Source organism: Zootoca vivipara, chromosome 2 (genome assembly GCF_963506605.1).
Source record: "Zootoca vivipara chromosome 2, rZooViv1.1, whole genome shotgun sequence".
Lineage (NCBI taxonomy): Eukaryota > Metazoa > Chordata > Lepidosauria > Squamata > Lacertidae > Zootoca > Zootoca vivipara.
The window spans coordinates 62,493,408-62,511,289 of record NC_083277.1 but is presented as its reverse complement, the minus strand read 5'-3'; the positions used below and the strand labels follow the sequence as shown (position 1 = coordinate 62,511,289).

Sequence of the window (17,882 nt, the reverse complement as noted above, 5' to 3'; positions counted from 1 at the left end):
CTGTTAGGTTTGTTTTGATTGCATTTCTCAGGTTCATTTTACAGACTCTCGTGGCATTGCGACAATTGTTATTAGGACTGAGATAAAGAGAAGGAAATGGCATGAACTGACAGCTGGGAAAGGGTGGAAGGAGAGATGAGAGACCCATCTCTGTAGCTAGCACATCTCTCCTTATTCAAGACCTCTGTCTGGCAGTGTACACTGTTGTGATGGAAAATGTTATATATCGTTTCCAAACAACAACTTACTCCTGAGACCTATGAGGGAAATTAGCTTAGCTCTCCAGAGATGTGCTAGCTGTAGGATATTAACGCAACTATTATCGCTTATTTGCTCACAGCACCTTCTCTAGGATTTTTCCTTGGATGCATTGTCTTCTGTCACTGATAGCCCAATAAAATGGTGCAGGCAGCATGAGAACATTTCCACACTCCTCAACCAAAAAATAATAAAAAAAATCTGTCTCTATTCTTGTCTTAGTATTTAACTGAAGTGACCACAGCCATTTCTGGCTTGTTTCGTCTCAATAGCAGCAGAAAGAACAGTGCAGATGCTCTTCTGGAAGTGGAAAGACAAAGACACACTACATTTGCTTCCTACCTTCTTTCAAGGAGCACAAATAAGGTTCTCCCATTTTTATTGGCCCTCTATCTTGGGCAGGTAGGTTAGGCTGAAGAGGCAGTAACTTGTTTAAGGTCACTCGTCAAATGTATCCAAGTGTCACTCTGCACATAAGACAAGAGATTTCGCCTCCCTGGCATGTCTGACACTCGTTCCACTACGCCACACGGTTCTATGTTGCCATTGGAGAATTTTGGTCCAATAAGAATATGTGTTTGGAACCTAGTGGCCGAATACCGAGTGACACCATTGGTCCATCAAGCTCAGTATTGCCCCCAATGATTGGCAGTGGGTCTCCAAGGTTTCAGGTTGGTTATTCCCAGCCCTAACTGGAGATGTCAGGGAATAAACCTGGGACCTTCTGCATGCAAAGCAGATGCTCTAGCACTGAGCTACACTCCTAGGCACCCAATGATGTATCTTAGCTTCTCTTTAGAATATTATCTCATTGGTGGACTGAAATAAATCAGCTCACGGCTGGTACTCATTTTTAAAGTCAGCCCCTGCCCCACCAAAAAGAAAACAGGGCTGAAAAGATATATACTAAGAGCCACGGCGTTTACTTGAATATAGCAGATCCAAGTTTAATTACAAAGCCAAAGAGAAGAAACACTACAGCTATATGTGGGACATCTGCATCAAAATTTCTCATAGTCCTTCCCTCACCAAAGGCCTTCTTCTTCTTTTTCTTCCCACCCTTCCCCTCTTCTCCAACATCTGGCAGGGCAACTGTGGTCAAAGGAAGATTGACAGAAGTGTAAACAGCCGCCTTCGGACTGAAGCCATGTTAAGCGTTGCTGCAAAATAAAGGAAGGGTGGAGAGAGTTAGGCAAGGGCAGCATCTGCCGGTAGGACCTAGAAGGAACATCCATTTTAAACAAAGGCTGCTTTGGGGGGCCCCCAGCCGGTTACTGCAGGCTACTACAACTGCTGCTCCCCCTGGCGTGTGGAAAGCAGGCAGAAATCTTTTCTTGCAGCCTAGAACGTGCTTGATGTTCTGCTCCTGCTACCCATCGCTGCAGTTCCTGGCAGACAAACGGCGGTGGGAAGGAAGGAAAGTCCTTGGTGTGCTGGCATCCACAAGCAGTTTGGCTGTATATGGATTGGTGGGTTACCTACCTAGCTACCTACCTACCTACCTGACTTGTGTGTTTACAATTCCTTCCACACTGTATTGGAAGGCCCCTATTCCCCTCATAAAACTACAATTCCCAGAGTTTCCTGTGAAGAGGGATTGATTGTTAAACCACTTTGGCAATAGTAGCTCTGTGAGGGGAATAGGGGCCTCCTAATAACTCTCGGCACCCTTAACAAACTACAGCTCCCAGAATTCTTTTTGTGGGCAGCAAGTGAGTGGCATCATGGTGCTTTAAAGGTATGGTGTGGATGTAGCATTAGCATGCCTCCACTCTAGTGCGCAGCCAATGCCTACTAAAAACTCAGAACCTGGGGTGGTAGGAGGGCAGAACAGAATCTTCAGTAGTTAAAGCAGATACGCAAATAATATTTAACAGATATATTTCTCTCCACCCTGATAAGCAGCAGCTGTGTTGTGCAAAGCAGATTATGCATCAAATATTTTAGTTTTGCTGTGTACAGAATCATTATCGTGGCACAGGATTTTGATGTTTTTAGTGCACAGAACTTTTTTTTTAAGAGAAAAAGGCATGCAGAACTAGGCCTAAATACAGCCAAAATAAAACTCTTGTCCATTTAATGTGAGTCGGACCGATGTTCCCTGTGTAGTTTGGAAGGACATGAAGTTATTAGGTTCTGCTGCTCTCATGCAAACATGCCCCACTCAATCCTACGACTATAAAGTGTAGGCTACGTTCAATGATGGCTTAAATTTTCACGGTGCACAAGGAGCAGAACATTCCTTAAAAAACAACAACAACAACAACTCGTTGTTATTGTTCCCACATTGATGGAACCACAGGACAGTTCTGCCAAAACACTGGCAGTGTGCAGACGATAATTTTTGAAGGTATTTTCTCCTTAGTGCCGCGGTGGCAACAGAAGCAAACTGGTAGTTCGCTAGCCGTACAAACTTAATGGGGCACCCTTGTAGGTGCTGCAGATGGTGGAGAACCCCGTTAATTCCTACCCCAGTGCTTCTGGTAATTCAGGGCCAATCAATGGTGTGAAAGTAACTAGATATGCTGGTTTGGGTCCAATGGGAGCAGAGCCCAGAAACATCCCTCCTTTAAACAAGGCTGAAATCCCACTGATAAGATCCTTGGGAGTCGCAGGATTCAGTTGCCCCTGCCCTTGCCAAACAGCTGGTTTGCGGGGTACCAAAATGCCTGGCACACACAGTCGCAGATGATTTACGCACAATTTGCTGGATTTGAGTCCTAGCTTGTATACAGCACCAGCTCCTCTACTTCAAAAGAAGAGGCCGACTTCAATGGCCATAAAATACCAGGGCTTGCAGGGAAAGTTTTTATATATGGCAGAGGATCTATCTCCTCCTCTGATATTATTTATAAAAGAGAACACGTGGCATGAAGTCACCCAGTTAAGAGTTTCCTTGCCCTCACTTCAGTCGAGTCTATGAAGTCACTGGAGGTGGGAAACTCTTAGCAAGATTTCTGTCACGTCATACATTTTGTTTCTTATACATTCTGCCCCGAGTGGCTTAAGAGTACTGTATTTCTAGCAACTGACCTTTCCTGAAGCACAGTAGCCCCACCAGCCAAGCCTTCCTGTGTGGCTACTTGTCTCCAAGGTAGGAGGCATCCTTCCCAGTTTTCTTCAGGGTGTTCAGCAAGGTGTCAACACTGTGCTCTGAGTCTATATTCACCTTCTTGTTGGGCAGGTCGATTTCAAACTGAACACCTGAAAAGAAAGGACACAGCGTACAGGAGCAGCATTGGAAATCGGAAGTCTCCTCCCCACAATTTATTCTCCCACCTTCTCGAATGAGTGGCAATGTCAAATGGATAGTCTATATTATCTTGCAATACATCCATCAGTTGAGGTGGGGCTGTACTTTATCTTATGCTTGTTTATTTACAAATTTGTTATCTTCACTATGAGAAAGCTATAGTAAGATGGAGTACAGGGGTAAAAGAATCAAAAGAGCTATGAAAACATCTCAAGCAGTTGGTCCCTTACCTTTCTCGCCCTGATCTGGCCACAGTGATCCATGCGACGGTCACCTCCAGGCTTGATTATTATAACTCGCTCTACGCGGGGCTGCCCTTGAAGCTGACCCAGAAACTCCAGCGGGTGCAGAATGCTGCGGCAAGGCTCCTTACGGGGTCCTGGCCGCAGGATCATATTCATCCAGTACTTTACCAGCTGCACTGGCTCCCGGTGGAGTACAGGATCAGGTTTAAGGTGCTGGTTTTGACCTTTAAAGCCTTATGCGGCTTAGGACCCTCGTACTTACAGGACCGCCTCTCCCGGTATGCCCCGCAGAGGACATTAAGGTCCACAAACAACAATATTCTGGAGATCCTGAGCCATAAGGTGGCTATATTGGCCTCAACTAGGGCCAGGGCCTTTTCAGTGTTGGCCCCAACTTGGTGGAACGCTCTTTCACAGGAGACCCGCGGAAAGATGCGGGATTTGTCATCTTTCCGCAGGGCCTGCAAGACAGAGCTGTTCCGCCTGGCCTTTGGGTTGGATTCAGTCTGACCCCTGTGTTTTCCTCCCTCATGGTTTTGATTTATGGACTACTTAAAATGAGGCTGCATTTTAAATTTTAATATTGTATTTTAATCTGTATTTTAATTGTTTTCTTTTCTTTTATGTCTTATTGTAATTTTATTGGTGTCCCGTCCTGAGCCCGGTTTTGACTGGGGAGGGTGGGGTATAAATAAAAATTTGTTAGTTATTATTATTATTATAAAAGATGGTTGAGTTTGATGGTAGAGCACAAGGTTGCATCAGTTGTCTGCAGCTGAAAGGAGTTCTCGTGAAAGAAGAACATCTTGCACATGCTAGCTTTCTATATCAAGGCAACTTTTTATACGGAGGAACATTACCAAGGCTGGTGGTTTCCTACAGGGAAGTAACATCAGGGTAGCTGCATGGAATCACACATGGGAACTTCAGGCACACACCATGTTACATATACACAAAAAGGCACCATGCAGCTTCTCAGTATATGCCGACAGAATGAAATACAGATGACTGTGAGGCACATGAGGTTCATTTCTGTCCCAATGTGGAAGAAATTTATGTGTAGCAAATCCTTTGAGTGGGGGCAACCTTCAATGTCTTGCAACAGTTATGCTGACACCAACACCCATTGAGGACAGGAGAAGATTAGACCTTTGCTAAGGTGGTAGAGACAGCAGCAGATTCAGCTCTCCTACTGCAGAGCAGAAGCAACCAGAGTTATGCTTTGATGATTTAAATGAGTTTTGGAGTAAGCATTTGATCTTGTAAACAGAATAAAGTTGACTGGACAACTGTCTAGAAGAGGAAATTGCACAGTCCAAAGGGACATGGGATGCAAGTTAAACATTGCAGCAACAATCAATATTTAGTTACTGACTAACTAACTAACCTCTACAGTGGAACCTCAAGTTACGTACCGTTCTCCTTACGAACGCTTCGGGTAACGAACTCCGCTAACCCAGAAGTAGAAGCTCCTGGTAGCGAACTTTGCCCCAGGATGTGAGCGGAAGTCGCGCGCTGGCGGTACGGAGGCAGCAGGAGGCCCCATTAGCGAAAGCGCACCTCAGGTTAAGAAAGGTTTTGGGTTAAGAACGAACCTCCGGAATGAATTAAGTTCGTAACTGGAGGTACCACTGCATTAGGAGCAAAGTAGCAAGCCCTCTAGAAGTTGCATGCTACTTCAGCAAGGGCAAAGAATGAAGCAAAAGCTGCACATCATTAAAGTGGCTCATTTAATCATTATAAAACCATGCAATGAAAATACGATATGCAAAGATGAATGCACTATTGAGTTGGAAGATTTTCTAGCATGCTGCACTGACAACTGCAAACCAAGTTAGAAGATAGCCCTCTTAACATTAGCAATTTTTAAATAGTTGTTAATTTTAAACAATTGCTTTTAACTTTTTTTCTGATGGGTTTTATTCTTTCTGTAAACCGCTTTGAAGTTTTATTGCAATCAAGATGTACAGAAATCTTGTGAAATAAATAGAAATAGAGGAATAGTGATTTGCTGCCGTTAAGGCAATACAGGACTTGAATGTCAGTAGCTGATCCTTCAGCAAGTGGATCTTTTTCATCTCAAACAATGTAAGCAGGAATACTTTAAGCGTAATGGTAAGTGCAAGAAGAACCCTTGAGTGTTCAGAGCCTTGTGGTCTGCCAGATACCACTCACCTCCCAGCTTGTTGAGAACACGGGTGACGGCATTAGAGCACCCTTCACAGGTCATGTCTACAAAGAATTCATATTTCTGAAATTGCAAGAAGAATGGAGAGGCCATTGAAATATCTCTCGCTGAGCAACTGCACAATGATGTTATAAAAACTACTTGATTAAACTATAATAAAAGCTAGTATCAAAGCTTGACCTTAACTCCCTAGTTGCAGATGCATATTTTTTAAAGGATACATTGTCAGCCAAAACGATGTCCTCCTTTCCTTCAGTCAGGGTGCATTAATTTAAATCAAGACAATTTAAATCACCAAGGTGGGTGGGGGAAAGGCTGATTTTGGAAATTCTATTGGCAATTCATGCATTTCCTAAACAGTTAGGTAATTAATATTACATCTACATGGAACATTTACACTACTATTTTCTAGGACAATATTGCTGCTTTCTGAATATTATTTACCGGAACAGTAGGAGATAGTTATTGCTTTTGAGTCCTACTCATGGGGTAGGTATCTGAATAGCCAATGCAAGCGACAAGGTACTAGATTAAATAGGCATTTGTCTGATCCAACAGGACTCTTTTTCAGGGTGTGTGTGTGTGTGTGTGTCTTTTTTCACTTTTGCTTTCTTTCCTGCTTTGCCCCACACCAGAAACAGAAAGTATTTTCACACAAGAAACAGAAAGTACCGGTAGCTAAAATCTGGAACAATAAAAAACACACTTGATCTGTAATGTCTAAAGACAACAAAGGACCCATTCCCCCCACCCCACAAAAAAAGTGAACAGCTTCTTTTCATAAGATGAAAAGGAAATGTCCTTACTGATAGGAAACAAATACTATAGAGCAAATTGCAGAGCTAACACAGTTAAAGAGATAATCGAGGTTGATGCAGTCGATGATCAGCCAGGATGGCATTTTCTGGGTCTGGAATGAAGTTCAGAGATGACTAGATACTTCATTGGTCCTAGAACCAAGGCCACAATAATGGTTATTGTGCCATATTAATGTTTGGCCTCAAAATATTTATTTTTCCTGCTTCTCTGTTTATGCAGAAGAACAGTTTTTTAACTATTTGCTTTATAGAGGGCTGTTCCTTCAGTCTTAAAACATTTGTGTGTTTAATTTGTATTTCAATCTTAACTAGACTATCTTTTTTAAAGAGACATTTACAACATTGAGTTATAAAACAGCCATTTTATAGTAAACAACAACACCCCTCAGTAGACAGGTTAATAATAGTACTCTTTCTCTTCATAGTATGAAGTATGTACCCAACCCAGGATGTTTAAAAGTTGTGGCAGAACTTTCATCCATCGTAAACACTCCAGCCCTGAGAGAATTGTATGTCTCTGTGGCTTATTGTGTAATATTACTGGAATCTATTGGGGGAGGGCAGGGAGAAGAGGGAGGAGAAAAAAGAGCCAGATCTTGCATTACTAACCAGTTTTTCCTGGCACCTCTAAAAACACAGTTCATAAAGATGAAACTGGAGATAGGCTTGAAATCCAAGCCACATGATCTGTTCTTTATCAGGGATGGGCCAAACAGAACTGGATGACATAAGATGGACCAAACCCCTAGAATCTTTCCATGGATTCAAGTCACTTCCAGCTTTGCTAGAAGCAGAAAGGTTTATTCAAAAGAGACACTTTCACTAAAGTAGGAGAGCTTGATTCAAGTTGTTCTCTAATGTGTCACTTGAAGATCACACAATGTTCTTGAAGGGATCCTCACCCTCTGTTTAAAACAGGGGTAGGCAACCTAAGGCCCGTGGGCTGGATGCGGCAATCGCCTTCTCAATCCAGCCCATGAACGGTCCGGGAATCAGCGTGTTTTTACATAAGTAGAATGTGTCCTTTTATTTAAAATGCATCTCTGGGTTATTTGTGGGGCCTGCCTGGTATTTTTACATGAGTAGAATGTGTCCTTTTCTTTAAAATGCATCTCTGGGTTATTTGTGGGGCATAGGAATTCGTTCACCCCCCCCCCAAATATATAGTCAGGCCCACCACATGGTCTGAGGGACGGTGGACCAGCCCATGGCTGAAAAAGGTTGCTGACCCCTGGTTTAAAATGTATTCTTGTCCTTTCATGTGAGGGGCACTGCATGCAGGATCCTATACCACCATCAGGCCTTGCTCAAGGAAGGAGGCACTCAGAACCAAGCAATACACAAATTAGCAGTCCTGTTGTAACATCAGCTCCTAGGGATCAATTCCCAAAGTGATCCTGTGAGCATGGAATACAACACGAGGATTGGCTTTTGGTTTTTCATAACTGCAGCCTCAGAGGCAATGGGTTGCTGCCCTCAGATGTTACCCATTGGGGTTGCAGTGAAGAAAAACAACAGGGGATGGTGTTCAAGGTCTCAGGCTTGGGGTATATATTTTATTATAATTTGAGAGACTTTTTGTGCTTAAGAGAAGGATAAAAAACACTTTAAACCAGGCATCCCAAACTGCGGCCCTCCAGATGTTTTGGCCTACAACTCCCATGATCCCTAGCTAAGAGGACCAGTGGTCAGGGATGATGGGAATTGTAGTCTAAAACATCTGGAGGGCCGAAGTTTGGGGATGCCTGCTTTAAACCTTCACACCCACAGGTGAAGCAAAACATACAGCTTTGGCTCCCATTTCTTCGCTATTGGGAACCTCTTAATTTGCTTACCCCTAATTGATTTAAAGGACGCGGGTGGTGCTGTGGGTTAAACTACAGAACCTAGGGCTTGCCAATCAGAAAGTCGGCGGTTCGAATCCCCGCAACAGGGTGAGCTCCCGTTGCTCGGTCCCTGCTCCTGCCAACCTAGCAGTTCGAAAGCACGTCAAAGTGCAAGTAGATAAATAGGTACCGCTCTGGCGGGAAGGTAAACGGCATTTCCGTGCGTTGCTCTGGTTCACCAGAAGCGGTTTAGTCATGCTGTCCACATGACCCAGAAGCTGTACGCCGGCTCCCTCGGCCAATATCGCGAGATGAGCGCCGCAACCCCAGTCGTCCGCGACTAGACCTAATGGTTAGGGGTCCCTTTACCTTTACCTTGATATAAAATGCACAGCTCATCATCCGTGTGATCTACCTGGCTTGGCAAACCATGGGCCCTCATGGAAGACATACAACTGGATCAAGAGAGGTGGTACACACAGCAGCAGGGAGCAGAAGCAGTTTAAGAACCGCTATAATGCGTGTGTGGCAAAACCAGGTTGCAAATCTGGTGCCAACTCTACTTCACATCATGGGTGTAAGCCAGGATTTTTGGGGAGGTAGGAGCAGGCCTTATGTTAGGGGGTGGGGTGCAGAACCAAGTTACAGTATCTGCAACACAACTGATCAGTTAGTTAAGTATTTTTTTTTATTTACTGGATTTGGGGGGGCAGCTGCCCCCCCGCACCATCCTGACTATGCCCACAGTACCCTAAAACTGCTTGGAGGTTGTTTTTTCCTACGATCAAGCTGTATATAAATATTAGGAAACTAATAATAATAACGACGATACTCTCTTTACAGCCAGCATTTCTTAAGTGACTTGACCAAGGCCGCCAAAGGAAGCCCGTGCCAAGTCGCAGATCCGGTAACGCCCCGATCCCAGCGCAGAGCACCCCGCGCCTTGAGCAGCACCCGTCCCTTGCACACATCGTCACCCCGTTTTGCGGGAGGGGCGCCTCCCGAGTCGCAACGGGGTCGAGGGCGGGCGTGTTTCAAACTGGGCCCGATCATTAAGGATCCCCGGAAGGCGAGTCCATCTCCTTCTTTTCCCGGTAGTAGAAACGACAACGGCAGATGGAAGTGGGGGGAGGCTGGTGCTGCGTCCGGAAAGGGCAACGGCGCGGCTGTCCAGCAGCCCAGCGAAGGAATCACCACCCACCGGCATGGCTGCTGCGGCTCCTTCTCCTCCTCTTCTTCCTCCGAAGCCTTCCCGGCTGCTGTTCAACGGAACGACGCGGCTCCCTCCGCAGCCTCCGCGAAATGAAAGGCCACCGAACCAGCTCGCGCCCCTCCCACTGGCCGGCCCCCCTCCCGCGCTAAGCCGTCTCCGGCAGAGTCGGCGTCGGAAAGGCGGGGACGGGCGCGCTCTTCACACTTGCGCCGCTAGGAGGAGAAATTCCACGTCTCTGTAGCATCATAGAATTGTAAGAGGGGGGGGGGGATCCAGAAGGGTCATCTAGTCCAGTCCCCTGCAAGGCAGGAGTCTTTGGCCCAGCGTGGTGCTCGAACCCACGACTCTGAGATTAAAAGCCTCCTAAGGCAGATTCTTCCTAGGTATAGTAATCAGTGCTTTTTTCTAAGAAAATGTTTAGGGGCACTTTAATTTAACCTAATGTTAATCTAATCTGATTTATTTCATTAATGTTAATTTAATTTAATCTAATGTTAGGGACACGGGTGGCGCTGTGGGTTAAACCACAGAGCCTAGGGCTTGCCAATCAGAAGGTCGGTGGTTCGAATCCCTGTGATGGGGTGAGCTCCTGTTGCTTGTACCCAGCTCCTGCCAACCTAGCAGTTTTAAAGCACATCAAAGTGCAAGTAGATAAATAGGTACCGCTCCGTCGGGAAGGTAAATAGCGATTCCGAGCGCTGCTCTGGTTCACCAGAAGAGGCTTAGTCGTGCTGGCCACATGACCCGGAAGCTGTATGCCAGCTCCCTTGTCCAGTAAAGCCAGATGACCTAATGGCCAGGGGTCCCTTTACCTAATTTTCCTACTCATATTGAAATACTGCCCCTCAAAGAGGCCAAACTTAGATTCACAACATGTTTAAGGGTATCCGTCCCCCTGTGTCCCCCCAGAAAAAGCACTAATAATAATAATAATAATAATAATAATGATAATAATAATAATATATTTATACCCACCCCCCCTCCGCCACTCTGGGCGGCTTGCACCAAAAATTAAAAGTACAATAAAACATCAAGCATTAAAAACTTCCCTAAACAGGGCCGCCTTCAGGTGTCTTCTAAAGTCTGATAGTTGTTCATTTCCTTGACATCTGATGGGCGGGTGCTCCACAGGGCGGGTGCCACTACCAAGAAGGCCCTCTGCCTGGTTGCCTGTAGCTTCACTTCTCACAGTGAGGGAACTGCCAGAAGGCCCTCAGAACTGTACCTCAGGTTCTCACTGTCCAGGTATAACGATGGGGGTGGAGATGCTCCTTCAGGTATACAGAATTAACCTGCGCCTGCATGGACAACTGTGAGTACAAAATGACTCCCAGGCTGCACACCTGGTCCTTCAGGCACAGTTACCCCAGTCTGACCTTCCTTATTGATTTCCCCCCCCCACTTTGCTGGGTTGTGATACCTGGATATTCACACCCACGCACAGTTTGCAAAACTGATTAATTTTTTTTTTGTTACCGCAAGACTTTCCAATGCCACAGTGCTTAAGGACAGCTATCTGGTGCCATCTGCTGGAGCTTTAATACTTGCCACATCTTCTCCTTTAATTATTCCTGGAAAAAGTATGCATCTCACAAATTCCTATTTTTTATTTTTAAAAATGATATCTGGTCATGGTGACTAATGGTGATTAATGAATGTTGATTATATATTGATATTTCTTGACATTCCAATTTTTTTTAGTTTGGGGTTGATGACAACTTTATAAGCTCATCAGGGGGTCAATGAACTCAAAGCTTGGGAAACCTTGAACTAGATGATAGCAAAAAAGGCCCCCTCCAACTCTCTGATTCTGTTTGCAAGTTCATTTAGACTCCATGGGATTGATTTTGGAACGAACGTCCAGGATCATGCTCTACAAAAGTGAAACTTTTTCAGCCATTGTTATCCTTCCCAGGAAAAGCTTTACCTCCTGACTTTGTAAGTTGCAAGCTTTTATTTGAGGTAGATAGGAGCAGGACAAACGAAAAAGTATCAACTTTACTGACAGAGGACTCTGTTTGTTAAGGTTACCACATTTTTTTTCTGGCGCAATGCCTATGTCCTTAACAGCTGTGTGACAAGCAGATCCTCAAAAAGTGTGGTTTTCTCCATCATTATATTTGTATGCCAGGAGAAATTGCACATGTTGAATTCTGCCATTCACACAGCTGTCAAAGGCACATGCCAACAAAAAGGTGAGTAATCTTCATTAAAGATTGAAATATTGGTTATTGTGCTTTGTAATGTAACATTGCATGTTGTAATGTATCCTTATTTTCTTTTGCCTGATAGATGCCAATGGTTCAAAAGTGAACTCCTGAATTTTTTGTCCTTCCTTATTTTTTGACTATTCTTATATTGTTTGGTTATGTTTCCTGCATAATTTTTATTTTGGGGGGGGGGGGTGTTACATTTCAAAATTATGCTAAGGAAAAAGAGACTTCATAGTTAATTAATGGTGTACTAGGAGTAATATCATTGAAGTCAGTTGGACTGCTCTTGTGCAGTGTTTCTCAACCTTTTTTGGGCCACGGCACACTTGTTCCGTGAAAAAAATGACGCGGCACACCACCATTAAAAAAGTTTTAAAAATTAACTCTGTGCCGCCCTATATTGACTATAATTATGACTGTAAGTCTTAGAAACACTTGCCAATTGCTGTCTTGGTTGCAATCTCCTGTAATAAGGCTTCACAAGCCGCTGATTTCTCTGCCAGCACGTGCTCCTCGCCGAAGAGGCCGCTCACTCCCTGACAGAGTGACAGTTTGGATGCTGGCTGGACAAAAGAGGCTCTTCTCTTTGCACCTATGGAGTCCCTGTGCGATTTTTATGCGTTACAAAATGCATCGTTTCATTTCCACGTGGCTCCACTCCTCCCGTCGAACCCGGCTGGGCCGTCCCGAGATTGCGGTGCATGTTGGGATACTGGGGGTTCTGCTGCTTTTTCCTCTCTGGGGGGTCTGGGCTGAGGTTGCGGCTGCAGAGATGGTGAGTAGGGGAGGGGGAGCGCTCGGCGGCTTTCGATTGGGTGCGGAAGACCATAGACAACTAAGTCAAAGGGATGCTCGAGGAGGAACCATAGAGATAAAAGAGAGAGCGGAGAGTGGTGGTGGTGCGGGCGGCGCAGGCAGGCGGGTTATGACAGGAATCGCCGCCATCTTGTGAAGGGCGCGCTCAAACGCAGCCATGCTGAGAAGGTTCTCCGCACATAGGTACAGTAGTTCTGCAAATCACCCTTCTCGTCGCCGCACATCGCGGCACACCAGCCAGCGTCTCGCGGCGGAACAGCGGTTGAGAAACGCTGCTCTTGTGGACACTGGCTCTGAGCCTCTGTGTAAAAGGACACTTTTTCTCCCTGTGGGCACAGCCTGCCCCTCCCCTTTTTTAATTCTAAACCTTTCTCCCTCCACAGTAACCAAGGCAACTCTGTTTTGCCCAGACCCAAAGGTGCTTCTTTAATGTGTTAATGACTGACCATTGTGTTTCATAATGGCTTGCACTCAACTAGCCCTGCCAGGATAGTTTGCAGAGGTTAACCCCAGGAATGTCCATGTTTGGCAAAGTGCAGGAGAGCTGCTGCAGCCTGTATTTCCCCTCCAATGTCCCAAATATTATCTAAATTCTACCATTTTACTAATTTCTAACATTCGCTAACTCTAGATCTGTAGCACTTTAGAGACCAACTAAGTTTGTCATCGGTATGAGCTTTCGTGTACATGCACACTTCTTCTTGATCTGTAAGAGTAGGAGTCGGCAACGTTTCCTGGCCATGGGCTGGAGCATTTGCACAGACTATCGTCCGTGGGCTGGACATGCGCAGAAACCATTTCCAGCGCTGCGCTGCCCATGTCCGGAATGCCAGAAATGGCTTCTGCGCATATCCACAGCTCCAGAAATTGCTTCTGCAGCTGCGCAGGCGCGATTTCCAGTGTCTGCACAGGTGTAAGCACCATTTCCGGCGCCACCCGGCAAGTCCCCGCGCCACACTGCACCAGTTTTAATGCAGCACGCTGGGGACTTGCTGAGCGGGTGGCTCGGTGACCGGGTGGTTTGTGGGCCGGATAAACGGCCTTCGTGGGCCGTATCTGGCCCATGGGCTGGAGGTTGCTGATGTATGTGAAAGAGGGTGATGGTGGTTGGAACTTGTGGAATTAACATGTTGGATGTGTAAATTTTCTTCTTCATTGATCCTGTTTATGAGGGGCAGATGGGGCTCGTCAAGCTGGGAAGGTAGGCCATCTAGGAGAAGGAAATTTCTGATCTTAAACCTCCATTGCCTTGCAGGACATCTTCGGGAGAAGTAAAGGCTAAGGAGTAAACCCTACACAAAATCCAGAGTGCAGTCCCTAAGATGCATAGCTGCCAAGTTTTCCCTTTTCTCACGAGGAAGCCTATTCAGCATAAGGGAATTTCCCTTAAAAAAAGGGATAACTTGGCAGCTATGCTAAGATGGTTGGATCATGGCATCTTACATGCCTCCTTCTGGCAACTCCTGCAGCCAAATGTATTGCTCTGCTTTCCTTTGGTCCACATCAGTGAGGCCAAGAGGGGGTTCTTGTTGCCAGGGCAGCCCAGCCCCTCCATACACACCGCCCAGGCTTGTGCCCTAGTAAGGTCACTTCAGTGCTGCTAGCACAGCGGTTTGACCTCATCCCCAGAGGTGCATTCCACATTGTCTCTCGAGACAGGTGCCAACATTCATATATATTATATTATTACTAGTTTGCATGTTTGAGCTGCTCTACCGCTCTCAATTTTATTTATTTATTTTTGGTAGAATCAAAACTTTTTTAAAAACAAGCTGCACATGCACCTATCTGGTCCCATACACTGTTGGTATTCAGTTGGTATAATAGATGCAACAAATTAGAAGGCATGGACAAAACACCAAAGGGAAAGCTACTGGTGTGAATAGGAAATACTAAATTTGTTCCTCATACAGCGGTACCTCGGGTTACAGACGCTTCAGGTTACAGACTCTGCTAACCCAGAAATAGTACCTCGGGTTAAGAACTTTGCTTCAGGATGAAAACAGAAATCGTGCTCTGGCGGTGCGGCGGCAGCAGGAGGCCCCCATTAGCCAAAGTGGTACCTCAGGTTAAGAACAGTTTCAGGTTAAGAACGGACCTCAGGAACGAATTAAGTTCTTAACCAGAGGTACCACTGTACACAAAATATGTGTTGGTGTGTCTTACTCCAGTCAAATTTGAAGGGGGGGGGAGAGGATTTATAGCTAAATAATGCTCAGTTGTTGACAAGTCCTATCTATGTACTGTTGTAAGTTCTTCCCTTTGTCTGTCCTGAATCTCTCACCCTTCACAGGATGGCTCTAGGTGGTAAAAATTGTATGAAAGAGAAAAAGTCTCCCTATCCACATTCTTTCTGCCATGTACAGTTATATAAATGTCTGTTATGCCCGTCACCTTCTGTGCTAAGAAGCCTCAACATTGTAACCTGTAACCTCTTTTACAGGAGTTGGCTGAGCCCCCTGATAGTTTTAGTTCTCATTTTCTTCATCCTTTCCAGCTCCCCAACATCCTTTTTTGAGATGAGTTGACCAGAACAGAACAGGACATGGTACAGGCAGACGTATACAACAAAAATCTCAGTTTTGTTCATTGTTTCTCTGCATTCTAAATGGTAGTTCTCTGCATTCTAAATGGTAGTTCCAGACTCCCTATGAGTCTCTCATTTTGCATGAGATACATTGCTGACTCTAGTGTCTAGGCTTGCGCTTGTTACCATCTTCGCTCAGAGAAACTGTGACTTCTGTGTGACAGGCGGCAGAATGTCTTGCTTTCCCCTGTGTGCTTCCCCCACCCCAGTTAAGCAGCTCTCCATGAAAGGAAGTCACATCTTCTATTTCACCTGAAACCACTGTGTTAGCAGAACTTTTCAGAGGGCCTTGAGATTGAATTCTGACCTGGGCTGAAATGCATTGTTATATTAGTGAGCCCCACAGTTTTCCTGCTGTAACAATTTTCCCTTAGAAGGAAAATCATTTTCATCTGCAGGGTAGGGAGAAGCATAACGAACAGGCAGGGATCAGTATTTTCTTTCTCTGCTAGCCTTTGCCAGTTCATCTAATTCATAAAGCCATCCAGATCCCCTCCTCCCTCTCCCAGTTAAGCAGCACTGCAGCTAAACAGAGGTGTAGGAAGATAATGTTTCCCTAGAATTATGGATGACTAAGGCAAGAGCAGCAAATGTGTTGTGTGTATCACCATGGCTGTTGTTTCAGGCTGGGTGCAATAAGTTACCGGTAAGTTTCTTCCAGGAAGACTAGCTGGGTGTGAGAGTTGCTTATTGAAAAGTAATCTCTCGTTTGGTCATTTATTTCATATCAGTTCTACAAAAGCTTTGCCTAAGCTTCTGATTTATGAGTTGGCAGCTTGCACAGCGGTTCCACTTTCCTAAATAGCCAGGCAGAAGGGAGGACTAAAAGCTAAGGATGCCAAAATGTCAGTTTAGTGACTGCAGTTTTTAAAGAGCTACTCTAGGAAAAGAGAAGTAAAAGGGCTTCAATATTTCCATTCCTCTCAAATGAAGGCTGCCTTTATCTAGGATTCAGTGCTCGCTGTTTTTAAATGTATATTATTGAGGTTCCATAGGAACAACCTCTAACTCTTATCCTGAAAAAAATATCCCCATCCCTTGTTTTCCTTTTGACACAAGTGGATGAAGTTAGCAGGCATACAAACATCTCAGTAGGTAAGATCTGCCAAATTATAGACAAATACGTCCAGAGGGTGTGTTTTTTGTACTGGACACCTTCCAAATTTCACATCTCCTCTAGCAAAAGAACAATATCCCTTTCTTGTTTTTAGCAGAATTAGATCAAATTTGCAAGCAGAGTATCTCCTTCTGAGGGGATGAATCCTGCCAAATTTCAGTAAAGTAGCACCTTTTCCACCTGGCTTGGGAGGGTGAGGCCCTGACTGACTCCAGCTACAAAAGCTGAGGCTCCTGACCAGAATCCTGGGCTGGGGTATTATTTAGAGGTTTTTGTTGGGAAAGGGTTGTTGTTGAGGTCAATTTTTTGTATCTTTATTTTGAATCTTATGATTTATGTGGAAATTGTTCAGTTGTGTTCTTTTTGGTGTTTTGTTTATTATGACTACTTTGTGTTTTTTTTAAAGTTACATGACTACAAACATATGTTGTAAGCTGGCTTGAGCAAGGTATTGATTTTGGAAAGGAGGCACACAAATGAAGTTATTGATTGATTGATAAAGGCATGCAATGTAAATGTGCAAAGGTATTCAAGCGTAGCCCCACATACAGTGCATTGTACTGATCTAATCCAATGTGACTGAAGATACTCATGTTTTGACAATTAAAAGGTAAAGGTAAAAGGAGCTCCGACAGTTAAGTCCAGTCGCAGACGACTCTGGGGTTGCGGGGCTCATCTCGTTTATGGGAGCTAATTATGGGGTTATTAAGGAAGGCAGCTGATTTCAAGCACTTATTTTTAGAGTGTGTGTGTTTTGGGTAACTAGTGGTGTTTGGTGAGGACTCTGTGGAAACTGATGAATTTCGCGCCCGTAGGGGGATTATAGTGGTCAATGCGACTTTGAGAGGTTTAAGAGGAATCTTGAAGAAAAGGGTTTTTGTTTCTTTTAAGGCAAGGTGTGTTTCTTTAATAAGCCCGAGCTCCCCGCCTGCCCGTCACAGGGCAACGTTCTTCGTAATTGGACTGTATGCCCGGTGCCGCTCTGGAGCCACGCCTTTCCTCACACGGGGTTTCTATGCCTCAGTTTCCAGGGTTTCTACTGTGCAGCGCACCTATCCTTGGCGGGCAAAGTAGCCACACCTCCACAGAACCTTTCTCCTAATACCGAAAGGAGCGTCGCCTCATTGGTCTTCATCCGAATCGGCGACGACCATCTCCGCCTTCAGAAGTCTTTCCGCAACAGCTATTGACTGATGCGGACGTCAGTCCTACTAACCGGCTTTGCGCTCGCTGTGGCGCGATTGGCCTCTCTGGATGTTAACCGCCTCCCATCCCTCCCTTACGGCCTATCGTTCTCCGAGCTGGGCACCGAGCTGGCTCCTAACTGGCTGCGGGCATGCCATAGTGT

The 17,882-nt window shown here is 45.2% G+C and overlaps 1 protein-coding gene across 1 annotated transcript; it reads right to left on the bottom strand.

Annotated features, from left to right (window-relative positions):
- Positions 1–1,179: 1,179 nt before the first annotated feature.
- Positions 1,180–9,946, bottom strand: ATOX1 (antioxidant 1 copper chaperone). Its single transcript, XM_035105708.2, has 4 exons — positions 9,790–9,946; positions 5,932–6,007; positions 3,292–3,462; positions 1,180–1,418 (listed from the first exon to the last, which is right to left on the bottom strand). Exons 1-3 carry the CDS (start codon positions 9,793–9,795, stop codon positions 3,338–3,340), a joined length of 207 nt encoding a protein of 68 aa, XP_034961599.1. The 5' UTR covers positions 9,796–9,946; the 3' UTR covers positions 1,180–1,418; positions 3,292–3,337.
- Between the last annotated feature and the right edge of the window lie 7,936 nt (positions 9,947–17,882).

What these genes read in the sequence shown, in the direction of transcription:
- ATOX1 (XM_035105708.2), bottom strand. An exon ending in TGTTCTCAACAAGCTGGGAG is followed by an intron (nt 3,463 to 5,931) that starts GTGAGTGGTATC and finishes CTTTCTTTTCAG; the next exon opens with GTGTTCAGTTTGAAATCGAC.